We start from the raw sequence: 18,055 nt of genomic DNA on the forward strand, positions 1-18,055 counted from the left end.
AAGGTCAACATCAATCCGGTTGGCTAAAGTGTTTAACTGCTTCAAATGTCAATGAGATGCATAGGGCGGCTATAGTCTATAGAGCAAGGCAATGCTAGTGTATAATACTACAATATGATGTTACATCCACCGAGAGTGGCCACCAAATGTGTATTTTAAAAAGAAAATAAAAAATAAACATTTTTTAAACTAATTAAACATTTTAGAAAAAAGGAAAAAAAAACACAAACTCATTAATTAAGTTAAAAAAAATGGGTGACCACTCTCGGTGACTACTATTGATGGGAGTAACATTATTCTATACAATATATAGGGCCTGATCATGCACGAAAACTTAATGACTGATAATGGTTGGTTGGTTGGTAATGTTAATTATAAAATTATGAATATATGTTTTGAAATAAGTAATGATTTCGCATGAAATTCTAAACTTAAATATTGACATGATTACACTTCATTATGTTAACTAAGAGTGCGTTTGAATGTTGACGTGAATTGAGTTGAGTTGATAAAATATTATTAGAATATTATTTATTATTATTATTATTATTATTGTTTTAGGATTTGAAAAAGTTGAATTGTTTATTATATTTTGTGTTGAAATTTAAAAAAGTTATAATGATGAGTTGAGATGAATTGTGTTTCCAAACGAAGCCTAAATCTACTTATATTGAGAATGAATTTGGCCCACATAGAGGGGGAAAGGTATTAAGAATATAAATAATTAAACTTTTTTACTTTTTATCAATTTAATCTTTTGAGACAAATGGAGAGTTAATAAGAAAATCTTTTCACATTTTTTTGCTCACTGAAAAAGAAAAAAAAAATGAAAAAAATATAAATGAAGGACATGATCACTACGTTGGTCTATTCATACTCATTAACCAATACTAGAGTTATCAAATACCGTAGTAAAGTCTCACATTTACTAGAAACAATAATTCAAATTAATAAATTACTGATTAATTAATAAATTACTGAGAACATTTTCCGTACTACTATGTATAGAACTCGAGCCATCATCATTCTTCTACCAAGCCAAGCCATGCTTCAAATTTCTATACTTGCAGCAGTTCATAGTAAATAAAATAATAATTTCTATAGTTGTTCTTATATCATTTTGTTTTGAAAAGGTTGAAACTTCGGTGGATCAGAGTAGTACTCCTAGCAGCTTAGAAAAAAAAAAAGAGTAGTACTCCTAGCAGTTGCAGCAGCCTCACCATCAAAGCCTCTATAATAATTCCTCTCTCTCTCTCTCTCTCTCTCTCTCATTAAGTACTTCGGTTTCTCAAAGATAAATACATCAAGAACACTCGCATCTCAGATCACATTCTGATTCCTAATTGTAAACAAATCTTCTTTAGCTTTGAAGTCCCCTCCTCCCCTACTTTTTTGGTGTTCGTTTGGAAAATTCGGATCAAGTATTTTCAGTCACATTCACCGATAATATAATTTGTCTACCACAACCACTTTGCATATGACCATGTTGGGCCTCGGAGACCTTGTTCTTATTGCTCCAAACACTTCCATGCACCAACAAAACCAATACATTTCCGCTGATCACAACTCTAATCTTTCTATACCTTCCTCAGCCGCCCTTGGTTTAGGCTTCGGTATTTTCCCGCTTTTAACTACCACTCCCTGCATCACAGCCCCAAACTCGAATAACCCCAATTATTGGAGTGTAGAGAAAGGCCAAGAACTGAGTTTCTCAAACAACTTCGTAAATGGTTGTTCTGAGCTAATGGTAACGAGTATTGAGAGTGGTATGAGGGTTTGCGGGGACTGTGGGAACAAGGCTAAGAAGGATTGTAGTTATATGATGTGTAGGACTTGCTGTAAGAGCCGTGGTTATGATTGTGCTACACACGTGAGGAGCACTTGGGTACCGGCAGCTCGGCGGCGAGAGCGGGGGTTGTCGATGGTGGGTGGTGACGAGGGTGATGGTTCTTCTGGGTCGTCTTCTGGAGTTAAAAGGTCAAGAATTGAGGTGTTACCTCCTGATATTACCATATCTCATGCTTCAACATGTAATCCTACCACTCAAAGGAGTACTGGTATTAGCTCTAGCCACCAAGGTTCTCTCTCTCTCTCTCCCTCCCTCCCTCCCTCCCTCTGGTTGTTACAAAGCTCTGTGATGATGGAATGCTGCAAATAACTTGGGTTTTAAGAGTTATAGATTTTGAGTCTGAAAATATTGGATAATGAAATTGAGAGACAGCTGATTTGGTTTTATTGAACAAAAAGTTGCAAGCTTTAAACAAAAGACTTGGTTTTGTTGAACTATAGATTTAGAGTTTCTCTCTTTCTCAATGATCCGCGTTTCTTGGTGGCTGATTTAGGGAATTGAGGCATTTGACTAACTTAGGTTTTGTTAAACCACAGATGCAAGTTTTAAGCGTTCCTTACCGCGCCAAGTCCGCGCAAAGGCGGTATTCAGGTGTCACAAAGTAGTCACTGCAGTTGGTAAAGGTGAAGCGGAATGTGTCTACCAGGCTACAGTGAGTATAAGCGGCCATCTGTTCAAAGGGTTTCTCTATGATCAAGGTGTTGAAGATAAAAACTCCTTCGCATGTATTTCACAAATGCAATTGGAAAGTAGTAGTGGAGGAAGGAATGGGAAGTCTTCTTCAATTGTGTCTCCATCAAATGCGCATCCAGGTTCTGCCAACTGAAGATTGCTCAGTAGTAATGCCTTAGACACCCGATAGATGTAACCTTGTTTTTGTTGTCTTAGCCCAAAATAAGTCTTAATATGTTGCAATTGTATTATATTAGGACTGATAATCTATTCTTTTCACAAAATGTCGCTACTTTATGTTAGAGAGGCACATTTCCAGAATTCTATATCCTTGTATTGCATAAGTATCATTTTATACACACGACAACGGAATCTTTCTATTACAAATATAAAAGAATAAGTCCTCATCTAGAATATACTAATGTGACTCTGGTGAAATATTCACAATAGAATGGTCTATGCTAATACGCTCCCTTGAGTACAGTGGGGTGTCACCAACAATGAGACTCGAATGAAAACTCGAGAACTTGTGATCTGAGACTAGTGGCTTTGTAAATACATAAGCAATCTGATCCTTTGAGCTACAGAATGAGACATTCAGGGTCTTGGGAGCAACTCTATCTCTTACAAAATAGTAGTCAATGTCCATATGTTTGATTCTTGAGTGGTAGAAGTAGCCCCAATATTGTCACACCACAAGATATAGGGCTTGGGTAAGAAAATTCCTAACTCACAAAGCATGGTTTGGAGCCAAATTAATTCAGTAGTTATGGAGAAAAAAGCTTTATATTCAGCTTCTGTGCTTGATTTGGCCACTTTCTTTTGCTTTTTGGAACTCTATGATATAAGATGATTACCTAAGAACACACAGAAACCACCAGTTGATCGTCTGTCATCTAGGCAGCCAACCCAATCTGCATCCAAATGAGCTTGAAGAGAAAAAGATGATGAGAATTTAAAGACCATACCATAATTGATTGTGGACTTAAGATACCGTAGTATCCCTTTAACAGCAGACCAATGGGAGAGCTTAGGACAGTGCATAAATTGACATTCTTTATTCACTACAAAAGATATGTTAGGTCTTGTAAAGGACAAATATTTTAACCCACCAACAATACTCCTGAGAGGTCATTGGTTTGGCATGTAACATATTGCTTCGAGTTAGCAAATCTTTGATATATTTGCGTTGAGACAAAAAAAATGGAATAGTCAATTTCAAGACCAAGAAAACAGGACAAACGACCAAGATCTTTAACAGGAAAAGCAATGCCCAAATCACAGATAAAAGTATCAATAGCCCTCGTCTTTGAGGAAGGTATAACCATGTCATCAACATAAACCAGAACAAATATATGCAGATCGCCACTATACAAAATAAATAGAGAATGATGTGATTGTGAAGCAGAAAATCCATACCCATGCAACCAAAAGGTTAATTGAGCAAATCAGGCCATCAGTACTTGTTTGAGGCCATATATGGCCTTGTGCAGTTTGCACACATAATTTGAAACTTTCAGATCAATAAACCCTTGTGGTTGTTGCATATAAACAGTGTCAGATAATTCTCCATGCAAGAAGGCATTTTAGATATTCAATTGGTGGAGAGGCCAGCCATAACTAACAGCTCATTGTAGTCAAGGCCAGGTTGTTGGTGATAGCTCTTGGCTACCAACCTGGCTCTTCTACACTCAAAGGATCCATCAGAGTGCAATTTTGTACGATATACCCAACGACAACCAAGTATATTAAAAGAGGGATGATGGGGTGTCAAACTCCATGTGTTATTCTGAAGGAGAGCAGTGTGCTCTTTACTCATGGCCTCACGCCACTCAGGAAACTTTAAGGCAATCGAGAAACTTGAAGGCTCATCTGGACCAGTGCTCGTGGTGAGGAGGCAATGCTGCCGTGGATAGGGAATAGTGTCATCTATAGAAACTCAAGGCTGAGATGAATGAGTCTGACTACAGGTTATGATGGGAGATCGTGGAGGACGAAGAAGAGTTGAAAAAAGGAATGGATTAATACGTGACAGAGGGTGGGGGTCTGGGAGAAGAGATGGGAGCAGGAGATCAAGAACTTTCAAGAGAAGAGGGATTAGGGTTAGGCTCATCAGAGAGGGTAGGGCTTGATGAGATTAAAAGATGGATTGGACCTGGGCCTGGACCGAGTATTAAGGGAGAAAATAAAGGAAGATGGACTATTTGAGATGAAGAATGTATGGAGGTGTTATTGGGCTTTGGTTTGTGAAAAGGAAATGAGGCCTCATTAAAGAGGACATCTCTTGAGATGTAGAGCCAATTGGACTATAAGTCCATACACTTGTAACCCTTGTGGACTGGGTTGTAGCCCAAAAATAGTCAAGAGATGGACCAATGAAGAAGCTTGTGTTTATTGTAGGATCTTAGGTTGGGCCAACATTCACAGCCAAAAACTTTGAGAAAATTGTAATCGAGTTCACAATTGTAGACAAGAGAACGAGGCGATTTATTTTTTATAATTTTAGAATGAATGAGATTAATTAAATAGACAACGATTTCAAAAGCTTCAGTCCAAAATTTGTTGGGAAGAGATGCATGGGCTAGGAGGACAAGCCCAGTTTCGACAATGTATCGATGCTTGCATTCAACAATTCCGTTTTGTTGATGTATATGGGGACACGAAAATCTATGAGTAATACCAAGTTTGTGACATAAAGGAGTAAGAGATGTAAATTCTCCTCATCCATTAGTTTGAAGAGTAATCAATTTGGTATTAAATAGATACTCAATATATGGTAAAAAAGTAGAGAAAATTGAGAACACGTCAGATTTAAGCTTTAACGGAAAAAGTTGAGAGAATCGAGTGTAACGATCCACAAATGAAATATAATATCTGTAGCCATTTCTGGAAATTACAAGGGTTGGGACCTTAAGATCTGCACTAACTAACTCTAAAAGCTTTGTATACACGACCCGACTAGAAATGAAAGGCAATTGGTGACTATTGGCCAAAGAGCACTCTAAACATATAAAGGAAGCTTTATTTGAAGAAAAACTCAAATGGTTGTCGTGTAGTATATGTGAGATAGTGGCAAGAGACAGGTGACCCAATCGGTGATGCCATTGAAAGAAAGAGGTTTGTTCACCGAGATATGCAAACGGCGATGAGGAGATAGGATTAGAGGAAGGAAACACGTAAAACCCATTACAGGTTGGTCCTGTGAGGAGGATGTTATTGGTTCGATTGTCCTTCACAGAGAAATGGGTAGAGTAAAATTCAAAAAAGCATGAACTTTCATTACAGAATTGAAGTATCGAAACAAAATTTTTGGTGATGTTTGGTACATGAAGTAAATTATATAAAAAAAAAAATGAGGAGTTTGAGGAAAGAGTAGAGTCATCGAGATGTTGAATAAGTAAGCATGCTCCAGCTCCAACGTGAATTGCCTTACTACTACTATACTATTCAAATGATAAATTCAAGTTGCTTAGGTCGTTGGTGATTTGGTGAGTAGTGGCTGAGTTAGGGTACCAAGAGTTGTCAGTGAAGGAGTTGGGTGTGGTATAGTTGGCTGAAAAGAATCTGGGTGCATCATTTTGATATTAATGATCAAAACGGTGCCGACACTGGAGGGTAACATGCCCAGATTTATTGCATACTTGGCATGTGGGTCGAAGGCTACCATGTGTTTGTTGAAAAATTCCTAAGAAAGTGGGAGTGTATCTGCCACCATGGCCATTAGATCGACCTCTGCCTCGGGCTTGTCTGCCACCACGAGAAAAAGTTCTTTCGCGTTGATCTCTTCCTCCATTAGCACTATAATTAACAAAGGGTTCAAAAATATTTTTGTAAGAGTGAGCTATACAGCTTTCATGTATAGGCAGTAACTGATGGAGTTCATGGGAAGAAAGTGGTTTGGATCTAGTAGTAACAAAGGTCACGAAGGACTCATTGGATGAACCTGAGCCAGTAAGCGAATAGGTAACAAATTCCTTGTCTGGGAAAGGGTTCCCAATAGCAACTAATATATCAGCAAGTGACTTTACATTCCCAAAGTAATTAGAGATAGATTGATCTCCATGGGAAAGGTTAGTAATTTGAAACTCCTTGGCTTGTGAGCACATGTCCAATAACCGATTTGACTGTAAAGAGCACATGTCCAATAACCGATTCGGAAAAAGATGAATATAGGACACTAAGAACCAGTTGATTAGTTCGTGTCCAAGAGAGAAAATCCATATTTGTTTTTGATGGACCATCGGAAACAGCAGGTGGAAATTGAGGAGGACATGGAAGTGTGCCATCAACATAACAATAGAGATCTTGTCCTCTAAGGTATGCTGAGATTTGAACTTTCCATAGAAGAAAATTATCTGTTGTTAGCTTGATAGTAACAACATGGAAGAAGGAGGAAATAATGGAGGGATTTGGTTGAGAATGGGAGGGAGACGTGCATAGCCATGGATCAAGGAGATTGTTAGTCGAGCAGCTCTAATACCATGTTAGAGAGGCACATTTCCAGAATTCTATATCATTGTATTGCATAAGTATCATTTTATACACATGACAAGGGAATCTTTCTGTTACAAATAGAAAATAATAAAAAGAATACGTCCTCTTCTAGAATATAATAATGTGACTCTGGTGAAATATTCACAACAGAATGGTTTTTGATAATATTTTATGTGAGGAGAGAAAAAAATAAAGAAGTCAATACGGGCTCAGCCACCAGGCCTAGCCCAGCAAGATTAAAAGTTAGGGGACAAGAAGAGTTAGGAACTAATGGGTGGTGTGGGGCTGTCAGGAGGTAACGTGGGTGTAGAGGAGTTAGGAGGTAAGGTAGGTGCAAGGGCCTATCAAGGGGGCGCGGTCAGACACGCAACAGCTGGGCCTTACCTGTAGGGGCACACGCGGCAAAATGCAATTAGATAAATAGAGGGGGAGGTTCTTCTTCTTTGGGGTCTTCAGTTCTTCTTCTTCCTCATCAGTCGACTCCTTCAACATAAGAACAGGGGAGCTCCAGCGAAAGCCTCTTCTCCGGTAAATTTATATTCAAGACCAACATTGTACAGTGAGATATGAGAGACTGTAAACAAAAATATTATAGTGGATTTCTCCTCCCCAAACCCCCGTGGACGTAGGTCTGGTGCCGAACCATATAAATCTTGGTGTCATCTCTCTTCACTTTCTCTACACTTATTTTCCATTCACCGCCATGGACGTGTGCACCACAGCCATACAACCACTCCGGAACACTATTGGGAGCTCCAAACAACACCGAACGAGGTCCAAATCACCCCAGTGGGCCAGTAATGACTATTTCTCCCATTCCGGCATGTTGAGCAATGTTTACCACATCAACACTTAGTCCTTCATTGTCGAGACAAAAATCACGTGACTTCACAGATCAACTATAATCTGTTTTTCATATGACAGGTAATAGATGAGATTCGCGTGTGTAGGCTTTGGCTTTCTGGAAAAGTTGAAAACATCAAAAGCGGGTATTCTAAATTGTCTTCTACACACAGGAGAGACTTTTCGACTCTTACACAAGAAAATGACAAGTTATATTAGGGTTTCATGGTGACTGCCTGTATAGTTTTCCAACGGAAAATTTGTCCTAAATGCTTCATTCAGTGTAAAAATTTTCATTTCTTGGCAACGAGGCAAATTAAAAGTTATTACAGTTCCAGTTAATTCGAGTGAAAAGGATCTTTCAAAGTTAAATGCTATCATTTCATAGTTCCTTTCATTTATTTGAAAAGATCCAAATAAATGAAAATCGGAGCTTGAGTTTACCCTTGATTCAACATGTTGAAGAGATGGGACGGTGAGGGACGTATGGAAATTTTTGGTGACAACAATGGAGGATGTGCAGCGGTAATGGAGGATATGCAACATCAGCAACACCGAAATGTATTGTTCAAGGTGTTGTACGGGTAAGGATGTAGGTGAGATGGAGGAAATGGAGAAAAAATGGAAAAGATATTGTCGACGTAAGTGTAAGTAAATTTTGTGTTGTGTGTGACAGAAAACGAAGAGAGGAGTTTGAGGCCAAGCTATTTAGTTATGGATGGATACAAAAAGATGAAAATAGGTTAGGTAGCAACATTATGATTTTATATGAAGAGAGAAAATAATAGTTTTTAATTTATGACTAGAGACAAGTCTTACAGATTGCCTCGTTTAGTTATACAGTTCAGATGCGATATTTTATTGAAAGTTGAATAAAATACTGTTATAATATTATTTTTTAATATTATTTTTATTTTGAGATTTGAAAAAATTGAATTGTTTATTATATTTTGTGTGAGAGTTTGAGAAAGTTGTAATAATTATATGAGATGAGATGAGATTGTTTGGTTTTGTGTAACCAAACCAGCCATTTGACTTTGTCTCTTCCAATGAAGGGTAAATCATGATGATATTAGGCAAATTTGGAATAAAAGTGTTGGTTGCCAGAGCCAACGAGGATGCTATATCATGTAGTTACCTCAATAATCGACGACAAAATTTACACGCCAATGTTATGCCATTTGATTTAAAGACATTTTTACGCGGAAAACATTGGGGGGTCTATTTGTTTCGTGAATGCTCTTTGGTAGTTGGACACGGATTATGACAGTCTTGGACATGGAGAACACTGAGGTCTTTTGTTGTAGTCAGCCTTGTACATATTGTTTTCCAGTTATGCTCTTGGTTCTTGTTCAAGTGACAGTCCTTTTCCTGCAACCAAATTCTATGGCTTTCCTTTGAATCTTTCACAACATATCAAATTAACATGTTGCCATTGAAAAATGAAAAAAGACACAAACTTTACAAAACTTATCCAAAAACTTCTTATCAGACACTTTTGGGAAGGCTATAAGGACTTCCGACAAAGAAGCATAAACTGACATGTTGTGTCAGTTCGGATCGGATCGGAAGTCTGGTCCGAGAATGTTGATTGGGCTAATATATGCAATGAGAATAATGTATAATGTAAATCAGTTTGTTAAATACACACATGTAGATATATGCTAACATGGCATCAAAAGCATATGACCAAAAATACATGCAATGAGATGTAATTCCAAGAACGTGAGTACGAGGTTTTCATATTAGAGTTACCGAAACTTGAAAAAAAAAAATGGTCTCTGGTTGCATTTAGCCTCAAGAGTGCTACCCCATTATCCCCCCACCTAAACTCTTCAATCCCTTTCAAGCTATCAGCAACAATATTCTTTTCAACTTTCACAACCCTTCGATGTTAGATATATCTCATATGTGACCTCAACAAGTGGGGGAAAATAGAGGAAGAAGAGAGACAACAATAGAAAAAAATATGGAGATGATCAACTTGGTGAGATTCAAGAATAACATTACAGAATATGGACCACCTAAATCTTTGTACATAAATGACTACTTGGAATCCTGTACACATTATTCAATGCCGAATTCCCAGAGACTCCTCACTTTCTGGAAAAATTGGATACAAAAATGATCAATTCCAGTATAGATTCGCTTTTCACTTCATTTGCAATTGGAGGAGGCTGAAGAGCTCTAATTACAACTTTCATCTAAAACTTTACCATAACATATCGTGCTTTGTAACTATATTTGAAGAAGACGATTAGGGGAAAGATGCAAGATGGGATTCACAGAGCATGCATGTCTGGCAGCCAGAAAACAGTCTCCTCCAAAGATCATGTCAATGGCCAAATAATAACCTTTTGCTGTTGAGTGAAGTCATTTCACATGGGTGGCCACCAGCTGAAAGTTGGAAATATGAATAGCCTATACCTTCAAGTGTCTTCTACAAAAATTCTGAAGATGAAATCACGAAACCGTTTTGAGTATTGCTTTGGATCAACAGCAGAGATTGAAGTTGCATCAAATTGGAATGATTTGTATGCATGCTCGAGCTTTTTGGTAATATCATAGTCTTGTAGTATGTCAATTATACCGAAGTAAAGGGTAATGTCATATAACTCTCCAGTCAGTTCTCCAACTAGCTGAGTTTCAAAGTCACTCCTAACTGTCTGTTCAGCCCGTGCTGGCATGTTTGTACCTAATTTAACAGGCGCCCTACTGCAGCACACAATTACAGAGAAAATTGGTAAATGCAGAATTTCATATGGATTCTTGGGCAAAGGAATAAATTTAATGTAAGCTCAAATCAGGGAATGCGGTGGAGTTGAAATATCATGGTAAATTGAATCTCTAGTGGACAATTTGTGGGTAGATTAGGAGTTAGGATTTCTTCAAGAATGTCCTTAGTGGACAATGGACAATATTCATGAATTTGACGTACCGAGCAGGATCAAAAAGAAGCTGGTCCATGTCTGCACTGGACAGGCAAGGAGCATCATCATTTTCAGGAGCTCCATGTCCTGTACGATAAGCTCATCTTTTCAGTAAGAATTCATGCCAAAACTTCGAAACCAGAAAGTAATACCAATAGGACATAACCAGTTGGAGGGTGATCTGACCTCCAGAGGGGCAGCTTCTAGGCGCGAGGGAATCCTTACTTGAAGTCTCTCGGAAGTGAAGACCAACCAATAGACTGTAGTCCATAATCCTCTCCTGTTCGAGAAATTCACAGTCCTTGTTCACTTGCCTGCATGAAGGTACACTTCAGCTTACAAAGAGAAACAAAAAATAGAACATAAACCGTACATCACTTCCGAAAGCTTTCCAAAAGCTTCTCACATTTAACTTTCATTTCAGGATGGCGCATACACACAAAAGTATACAGGTTCATGAATCTAGTAGAAAAGAGTGAAGAGGACAACTCTCACAGAGGCAGAATTACCATTTTCAGAAAGTGTTCCATCAGGAGGGATATATAGGACAGTCAACATAAGAGGCATATATAAGAACTGATAACAGTTAAGGGTGTTGAGAGAATTTAGTACAACAATGAATTGAAATTATTTAAAGTGGTATAAATGACTTGCTATCGGTACTTCCATAAGATGCCATGGATTTTCCTTAACATGTGGAATTACTGGCATCATAAGCATCCATCTGCGATTTAACAGATTTTTTTTCTTTTGACTAAAGAACTATAAATACAAACTTGCTGATATGGTCATTATTACTGTCCACCTCAAAATCTTCTAAGAATTTCAGATCTCTCTGTTATTTTTTTCCTTTTCTTTTACAAGTTCTAAAGAATATTCAGATCTTACTGCTCATATCCATTGTCAAGCAAAATTTGACTCAAGTTTATAAGCAGCTTTTCTTTTTTTTTTTTTTTTTTCAAAAAGTGAGCTTGCAAAGATGCTTTTGTCCGCAAACTCAGGTAACAGCACAAAACAGTGAGATGCAAAAACTTAAAAACCAATAACTCAACTATCAAGGGACTGAAAATTTCAGAAGAAAAAAAAAATTGTATTTCAGGAACATCTAACTTATGTTTAGAAGTCCAATGTGTTCCGGCACTTTACGTGCATGGTAGAAGAACACAATATGAAAGTTTCAAAATTCATGATTGTAAATTAATTGACTTGAAGAACAATGTCTCCAAAAAAAATTCAAAGTTCAAACAATTGCACAGGTGTCATGAATTTTGTGATTCTTGTGAGGATGCCTATAAAAATTTGGGAAAGGGCATATGCAGAACTGGTTCCCATGTTCTATGCAGAGCAAGTTCCTGCAGTTTCTGATTTCTCATCTGAAACAAACCAAGTTTAACTCATTGATTGAATATCATGCTGGAGGGTGGAAGGAAATCACAGTTTGACTCCACCCCCTCTCCCAAATCCTACCCTGTTCTACATACGAGTCAAGAAAAATGGAAAAGAATAATGAGAAAAGGTAATCAGAATAGAATCGACCTGCAGAACTCTTGGAACCAAACTTTCTGCAACCTGAATATATAATTGAGATCAAGGTCCTTAAGGGTTATTGTTGGATCAATTTCTGCCACAGGTTTAACGGTTGTGCGACCATGGGAGGAACCTTTCAAGTCAAACCGCCTGTGAATTGCATAGTCAGTGCAGAACAGATTCCCCATAACGACGAACCGAACCTGAAATGCATGAATAAAAAAAAATAGTGCACCAGTATATTTTTTTTTCTTTTCAATTGCATATGAGAAGTTCTATGCACCTTGAGATTACCTTCTTCTGAGTAGCCCCAGTCAGTTTGACACAATGAAGACCATAAAACTTCGTGACTAGGGTGTTATCGAAGGCACGGACGTGCTTGTAGTAGGCTGGGAGCATCCGTAGGAGCACCTGTAACCATGTCGGCAATTTATGATTGCTTCTATTTCCACACAGGAGATCTCGTATCCAGAATATGTGGTAATTAGAAAAATATCAGATAAGTGTCGGCAACAGCAGAATTCAGCATTAATTTGGAAAAAATCAATATAAGTTCATATATAGTTTGGAAAGTTTTCACAGACTAAAATTTGTTGCTGGGCTTGCAATAATATTCAATCAAAATCTGAAGCAGAAAACTTGCTCACTTTTACTTCTGCCTTCTTCATGGTTTTTATCATGTACCGGTCATCATTGGTCAAGTAAAAAAAGCTTCCACTTTTTCCGGGGGATGAGAGCTCCCTAAGGGCTTCATTCCCACAAATCGAGATCATGTAATCTGCCGTATCCACCTTGAACAATTTCCTGAGAGTCCTGAAAACAAGAATACAACGGACCACAGGCCCTGTATGTTTCAACTTTCCAATCCAACTTACAACAGTCATGTGACTATCATAATCTTCAGTTATCATGACTGAAGTAATGCATCAGATGAAATGAATTGAGTCATGGTAACCGAGTCTGCTTTCAATGAAATGACTTTCAAACAAAAACTTCAGCTGTTGTCCGGGAGAGTGAACAATAGTGTATACGCAAACAACAAAATTTTTGTGCCGCATATACCCATATGTAATAATTGCATAAATCATATGAAAACGTATCTGAGAATCCACTTTCTAAGAGAGCCAAACATAGTATTGACCAAAAAAGACTACAAATAAAGAAATTAATCCTTTCAGGTCTGACCTGAAAACCACTGGGCAGTAGTCCTTCCATTTGAAGTCACAAGATTGGTGAGGGGGTGTGTGCTTGGATCCTTCTGGTGGAAATCTCGTCCACACTTTTTCCCTGGGATCAAAAGCAGAAGCCTTCAAATCAAGGGTTGTCTTTGGAGCAGGCCTTCCAACAGAATGTCTGTGCTATGGCACAAAGAATCAGTTATGTTGTGTAGTGGAGATTATAACTTCGGATAGAGATAAAGAAACTTGCTTCTAAGAAGTAGAGTTGACAATATTGTCTATTTTCATGCATTACAAACGTTGAAGAACATATAATATCAACCGATTTTCCAGATATCAAATATTCCCAGATTTTCTAATATTTTCTTAGCTACCCCAAAATGACAAGAAAAAGAAGTACGGCAACAACTTTGGCCTTCCTTTTTCTTCTATGCCACATTGATCTCACGAGTATGTAAAATTAGATAATTCAAATAGTTGGACGAAGACCAGATAGCAAAGCTTGTAAATATCTCATCTAACCATATTAATATTAATCTATTACGAGCCATGTTCTCAGTAAAATTCATATTTTATCATCGCTGTCCCTGCATATCCATCCAACCCTTCTTAACAGCGTTCCAAGTTCCCAATTGAGCTACAAAGTTCAGATCATTTCTTCAGAACATAGAAATGCAATACAGCCTACTGCAAATTCTTTTAAACAAAATGAAGTGGAAGGCTGCTGTAAGCCAGAATCTAGGAAATTAAAAGATCAATGAAATAGTTCAGGTGACAGAAAAGCATATTATAGAAGTTTTGCAACAGAAAAAGAATGTGTGAAACATCCAAAAGATTTTAAAATCTGTTTCGCAGCGATGAAAAGGAGAAAATTCAGAATCCATGATCAGAATTAAAGAAAACATGGGGAAGAAACTAAAATTCGTACCAAGGCCAGAAAAACCTGAACCAAAATTGCGAGGAGAAGAAAAATAAAGGATGGAACAGCCAACAAATCATTAATACCTTATCCCCAGCTGCAGATTGAGCATGAGCCCATAGTTCTTATGCCCTTTCGATATGGTCACCCCCTGTCTCTTCAGTGACTTTATTCTCAACGGCGTCGATCCGTTCCCTTTCTTAACCGTTTCGTCAAGCTGAGGATTTCCCAATCCCCCAACTCCATTGAAATCACTATCCTCATCATTCTCCCAGTTATAATTACTCACCCTCCCATCCATTGACATCCACTTAGGCCTCACACTCCCATCATTCCCTTTCCTCTGTATAGGCTGCTTCCGAAAGAACTCCCCCTCAACCCCGGGCCAATTCAACATCTTCTGAGAAGGAAAAATCAACACTTTTTCCTCAGCACAAGTTTTACAATCATTCAAAGCCACAGCAAAAACCTCCTGAGGATCCCAATCCAAATTCCCATCTGAATTCCCGGGCGGATAATAAGTGCCATTCTGATCTTTGCCATTCTTGCTCCACACCCCCAAATATAAGCCCCCATCTGCCCACCTAAAAGTCCCATTCCCTTCGGGAAAGCCATCTTCCCAATACCCATCATACCTATTTCCATTGCTCCAAACCATCGTCCCATTCCCATTCATTAATCCATTCCTCCACTGCCCAATATAATGGTTCCCATTCTTCCATTGATACTTCCCTTTTCCATCCTGCAATCCACGCCTCCATTCACCCTCATAGTGATCTCCATTGGCGAAGCTCTTAGTTCCTTGTCCATGCTTCATGTTCATCACCCAATGACCTCTAAATTTATCCCCAGAAGAACCCTTGTAAGTCCCTCTGCCATCCATATATCCATTCTTGAACTCACCGTCATAGGTGGCCCCAGAGGGCCAGCTGAACTTTCCCTTGCCCATGGTCTTTCCGCCTTGCCATTCACCAACGTACATGCAACCATCTGTCCAAAAGTACTTGCCGTGGCCATTTGGTAAGTTGTCCATCCATTGTCCAGTGTAAAAATCGCCATTGACGAGGACTTTCTCGGCGTGGTAGACTTGGCCTGGACTAGGTTCGTCGTCGTCGGCATGTGCTACGGACATGGTTGTTTTCTTCTTGGCAATAGCTTGTGATTTTCGTACTGTTGCTTCCCAGACCTTTGCAATGCCAACTTTTTCTTTGCTCATATCCGTGCCTCACTCCATCTCTCTTTCTTCCTCTCCCCGCTACATTGTTCTCGTTTCTTTGGGTTCATCCATCAATACCCAAATGAAACTATCTTTCCCTCCCTCTCGCGGTTTGTTATCTCCAGAAGCAGAAGGGAGGGAAGGGAGAAAATGACAGAAACAAAAACAAAAATAAAAACTTCGTTGTTTTCGTTTGATGTGGATTTGACGTTGTTTTTTGCTTTTCGTGCTTTTTATGTTTCTGGGTTGGTCTAATGAGCTCGATGTTTCAGATTTGACAAAAAAAAAATTCTAGAGGGAGCAAGTTGATGGCAAAAGCAAAAAAGTAGTTGATGCCAATGGCTGCCTTTTTCTGTCCCTGGTGTTTTTTCTCTTTTCTTCTTTCTTTCGTTCTAATTTTTTTTTTTTAATTATTTTTCTCTTTCTTTGTCTAGTTGGGTTTCAATAAGAGATTCAACACATTTATCTTTAATTCCGGATTTGTCTCCTTGAACTACTATCAGACCAAACAGTTGGAGGGAGGAGCGAAATGGTGGTCGTGGCGATGATGTGCCATTTTTAGTGTCATAAATAGACTAAGCACCAGCTAATTTTAGCAATACTTCGTTTTACAAACACCAGATTGTTTGCTTTTTCTCCCTTTTTGTTTTCCAACATCGATTCAGCAATGCTGCCCTCGCGTTTGCACTCGATTCTACATTCTTCCAACACCCTGTGAGAATTTGTAAATAAACTGTAAAAAATTCTGCATACTTTTTTAGACTTTAGAGTGCTGATTCTGCTGAACCTTAGCAGTCACACATAATTTTCTCCAAGCACAAAAGGGAGTTCTTCGAGCTTAGCAAGATCAGAGGTGAAATGAGGTAATTACTAATTAGGATAGGACAGCAGATGGCAGAAACACACTGACAAAAGGAAAAAGAAATGCATGGACATAGGACAGAAGTGAAAATTTATCCATTTTGAAGGGTATGCGCCAACTGTAAGATGCATCTTAATGGTCCCAAATTCCCAAACGTGCAGCCTAGTATTCTTCAGACGAGGTCAAACCTCAATCCTAAATACCCACTCTCCCACAAAAGGATTTTCTTGGCCGGATGCAAACAAAGCCTTTGTCACTTTTACAGACAAGGCACTGATTAAGGCATGATTATGATGGATCAGAATAAAGCAGATCTCTCTTATCAGTATCGTTTGACTACACTATTCCCTCATTCCCTGTATTCTGGATTTGTTAACTTCTGCTCTAAGGTGAACATTATGTGCATCTCTCCATCTTTGAGTGTGAGCTCTCACTACTTGGAAAATATTGCAGAAAAGTAAGAGCAATTGAATCTGCACTTGCTGCTAATTAAAACTCGGAAGGGACTATGGTCAAAGTCTGTCTAGGAACTTGATTTCCTCCCTCCATAGATTATAGATGGATATATACCAGAGATCAGGTTGGCTCTTTCCTTGCATGTTTTGCGGATGTTTTGTATTATCTTTTGCAATTTTATTTTCTCGAGAAGAAAAAAAATAAATGGGCTCATGTTGGGGTTGCATTATTCATCAACATCTATGCTATGGATCAGATACTTCCTTCTGTGGTTGTAATATAAAACGCGTGTCAATCCTCAAAACCACACTTCTATATGGGTATAGTAGGGACCCCATAAATGAATTCTTAAAATTAATGAATTCTTAAATGGTGTTTGTTGTAGGTCTGAGCCAATATATAGATAGTTAGGACCCAATAGCTTAATTAAATAATTAATTTTGGGTATAGATAGAGAGAGAGATAGGTGTGGGGTTGGGCAATGGAGTTATTGTCAACATCAATGTTGACAATTGCTAGTGATGAATAGGATACAACACACGAGTTGCCTGCCCACCATGTTGTAGGATGGTTTCCTATCTTGGGGTTGCTGCAGTCAAAGACAAAATAAGTCTTTTGTCTCCTCTGATTTTGCAGGCACAATACACACACCTGGTCCTGGGAGAGCTAGCAGCTAGCATGCCATTCAACAAGAACTTAAGATTCATGATAATACAATATGACGAGGCGCAAATCTACATCAAATAAGGAAATTAACACTGTATACCTACGTATTAAAACACGATTTCACCTAATTAATATCATCTCTATTTTTCCCGATATATATTTATCAGTTATTCTATTCTTAAGTTTATGTAATATTATCTACATAATTATTTAAATGATAAAATTTAATTTATAATATTTAAAATTTAAAATTTATCTTTTAAATTAAATTATATCATGTAAACATTTTGAAAAATACTACTTGTCCCAATAAATAGGTTCTGATATTTTTTTTACTTAGTGATTAAGAAAATATTTTTGAATGATATTGTATTTTTTTTAAATGTGTAAGGGCATAAAAAAATGAATGAAAAACAAATCAAAAATCAAAATCAAAAGCCCAA

The 18,055-nt window shown here is 38.0% G+C and overlaps 2 protein-coding genes across 3 annotated transcripts; one reads left to right on the top strand and one right to left on the bottom strand.

Moving 5' to 3' along the window:
* Nucleotides 1-1,010: 1,010 nt before the first annotated feature.
* On the top strand, nt 1,011-2,842 carry LOC121240275 (protein LATERAL ROOT PRIMORDIUM 1-like). The gene is made up of 2 exons (XM_041137666.1): nt 1,011-2,078; nt 2,386-2,842. The coding sequence occupies exons 1-2, from the start codon at nt 1,478-1,480 to the stop codon at nt 2,673-2,675; spliced, it is 891 nt and encodes a 296-aa protein (XP_040993600.1). The 5' UTR covers nt 1,011-1,477; the 3' UTR covers nt 2,676-2,842.
* A 6,976-nt stretch (nt 2,843-9,818) lies between these two features.
* Nucleotides 9,819-16,267, bottom strand: LOC121241655 (phosphatidylinositol 4-phosphate 5-kinase 6-like). Of its 2 annotated transcripts, none has more exons than XM_041139521.1 (8): nt 14,499-16,267; nt 13,501-13,602; nt 12,963-13,128; nt 12,610-12,726; nt 12,325-12,518; nt 10,975-11,102; nt 10,797-10,875; nt 9,819-10,573 (listed from the first exon to the last, which is right to left on the bottom strand). In XM_041139521.1, the coding sequence occupies exons 1-8, from the start codon at nt 15,626-15,628 to the stop codon at nt 10,288-10,290; spliced, it is 2,202 nt and encodes a 733-aa protein (XP_040995455.1). In that variant the 5' UTR covers nt 15,629-16,267; the 3' UTR covers nt 9,819-10,287. The 2 variants fall into 2 exon arrangements, with proteins under 2 accessions (XP_040995455.1, XP_040995454.1); XM_041139520.1 differs by having other exon boundaries at nt 13,501-13,668; nt 14,499-16,262.
* Nucleotides 16,268-18,055: the final 1,788 nt, after the last annotated feature.

The sequence above is a fragment of the Juglans microcarpa x Juglans regia genome, chromosome 7S, assembly GCF_004785595.1.
Source record: "Juglans microcarpa x Juglans regia isolate MS1-56 chromosome 7S, Jm3101_v1.0, whole genome shotgun sequence".
Classification (NCBI taxonomy): Eukaryota; Viridiplantae; Streptophyta; class Magnoliopsida; order Fagales; family Juglandaceae; genus Juglans; species Juglans microcarpa x Juglans regia.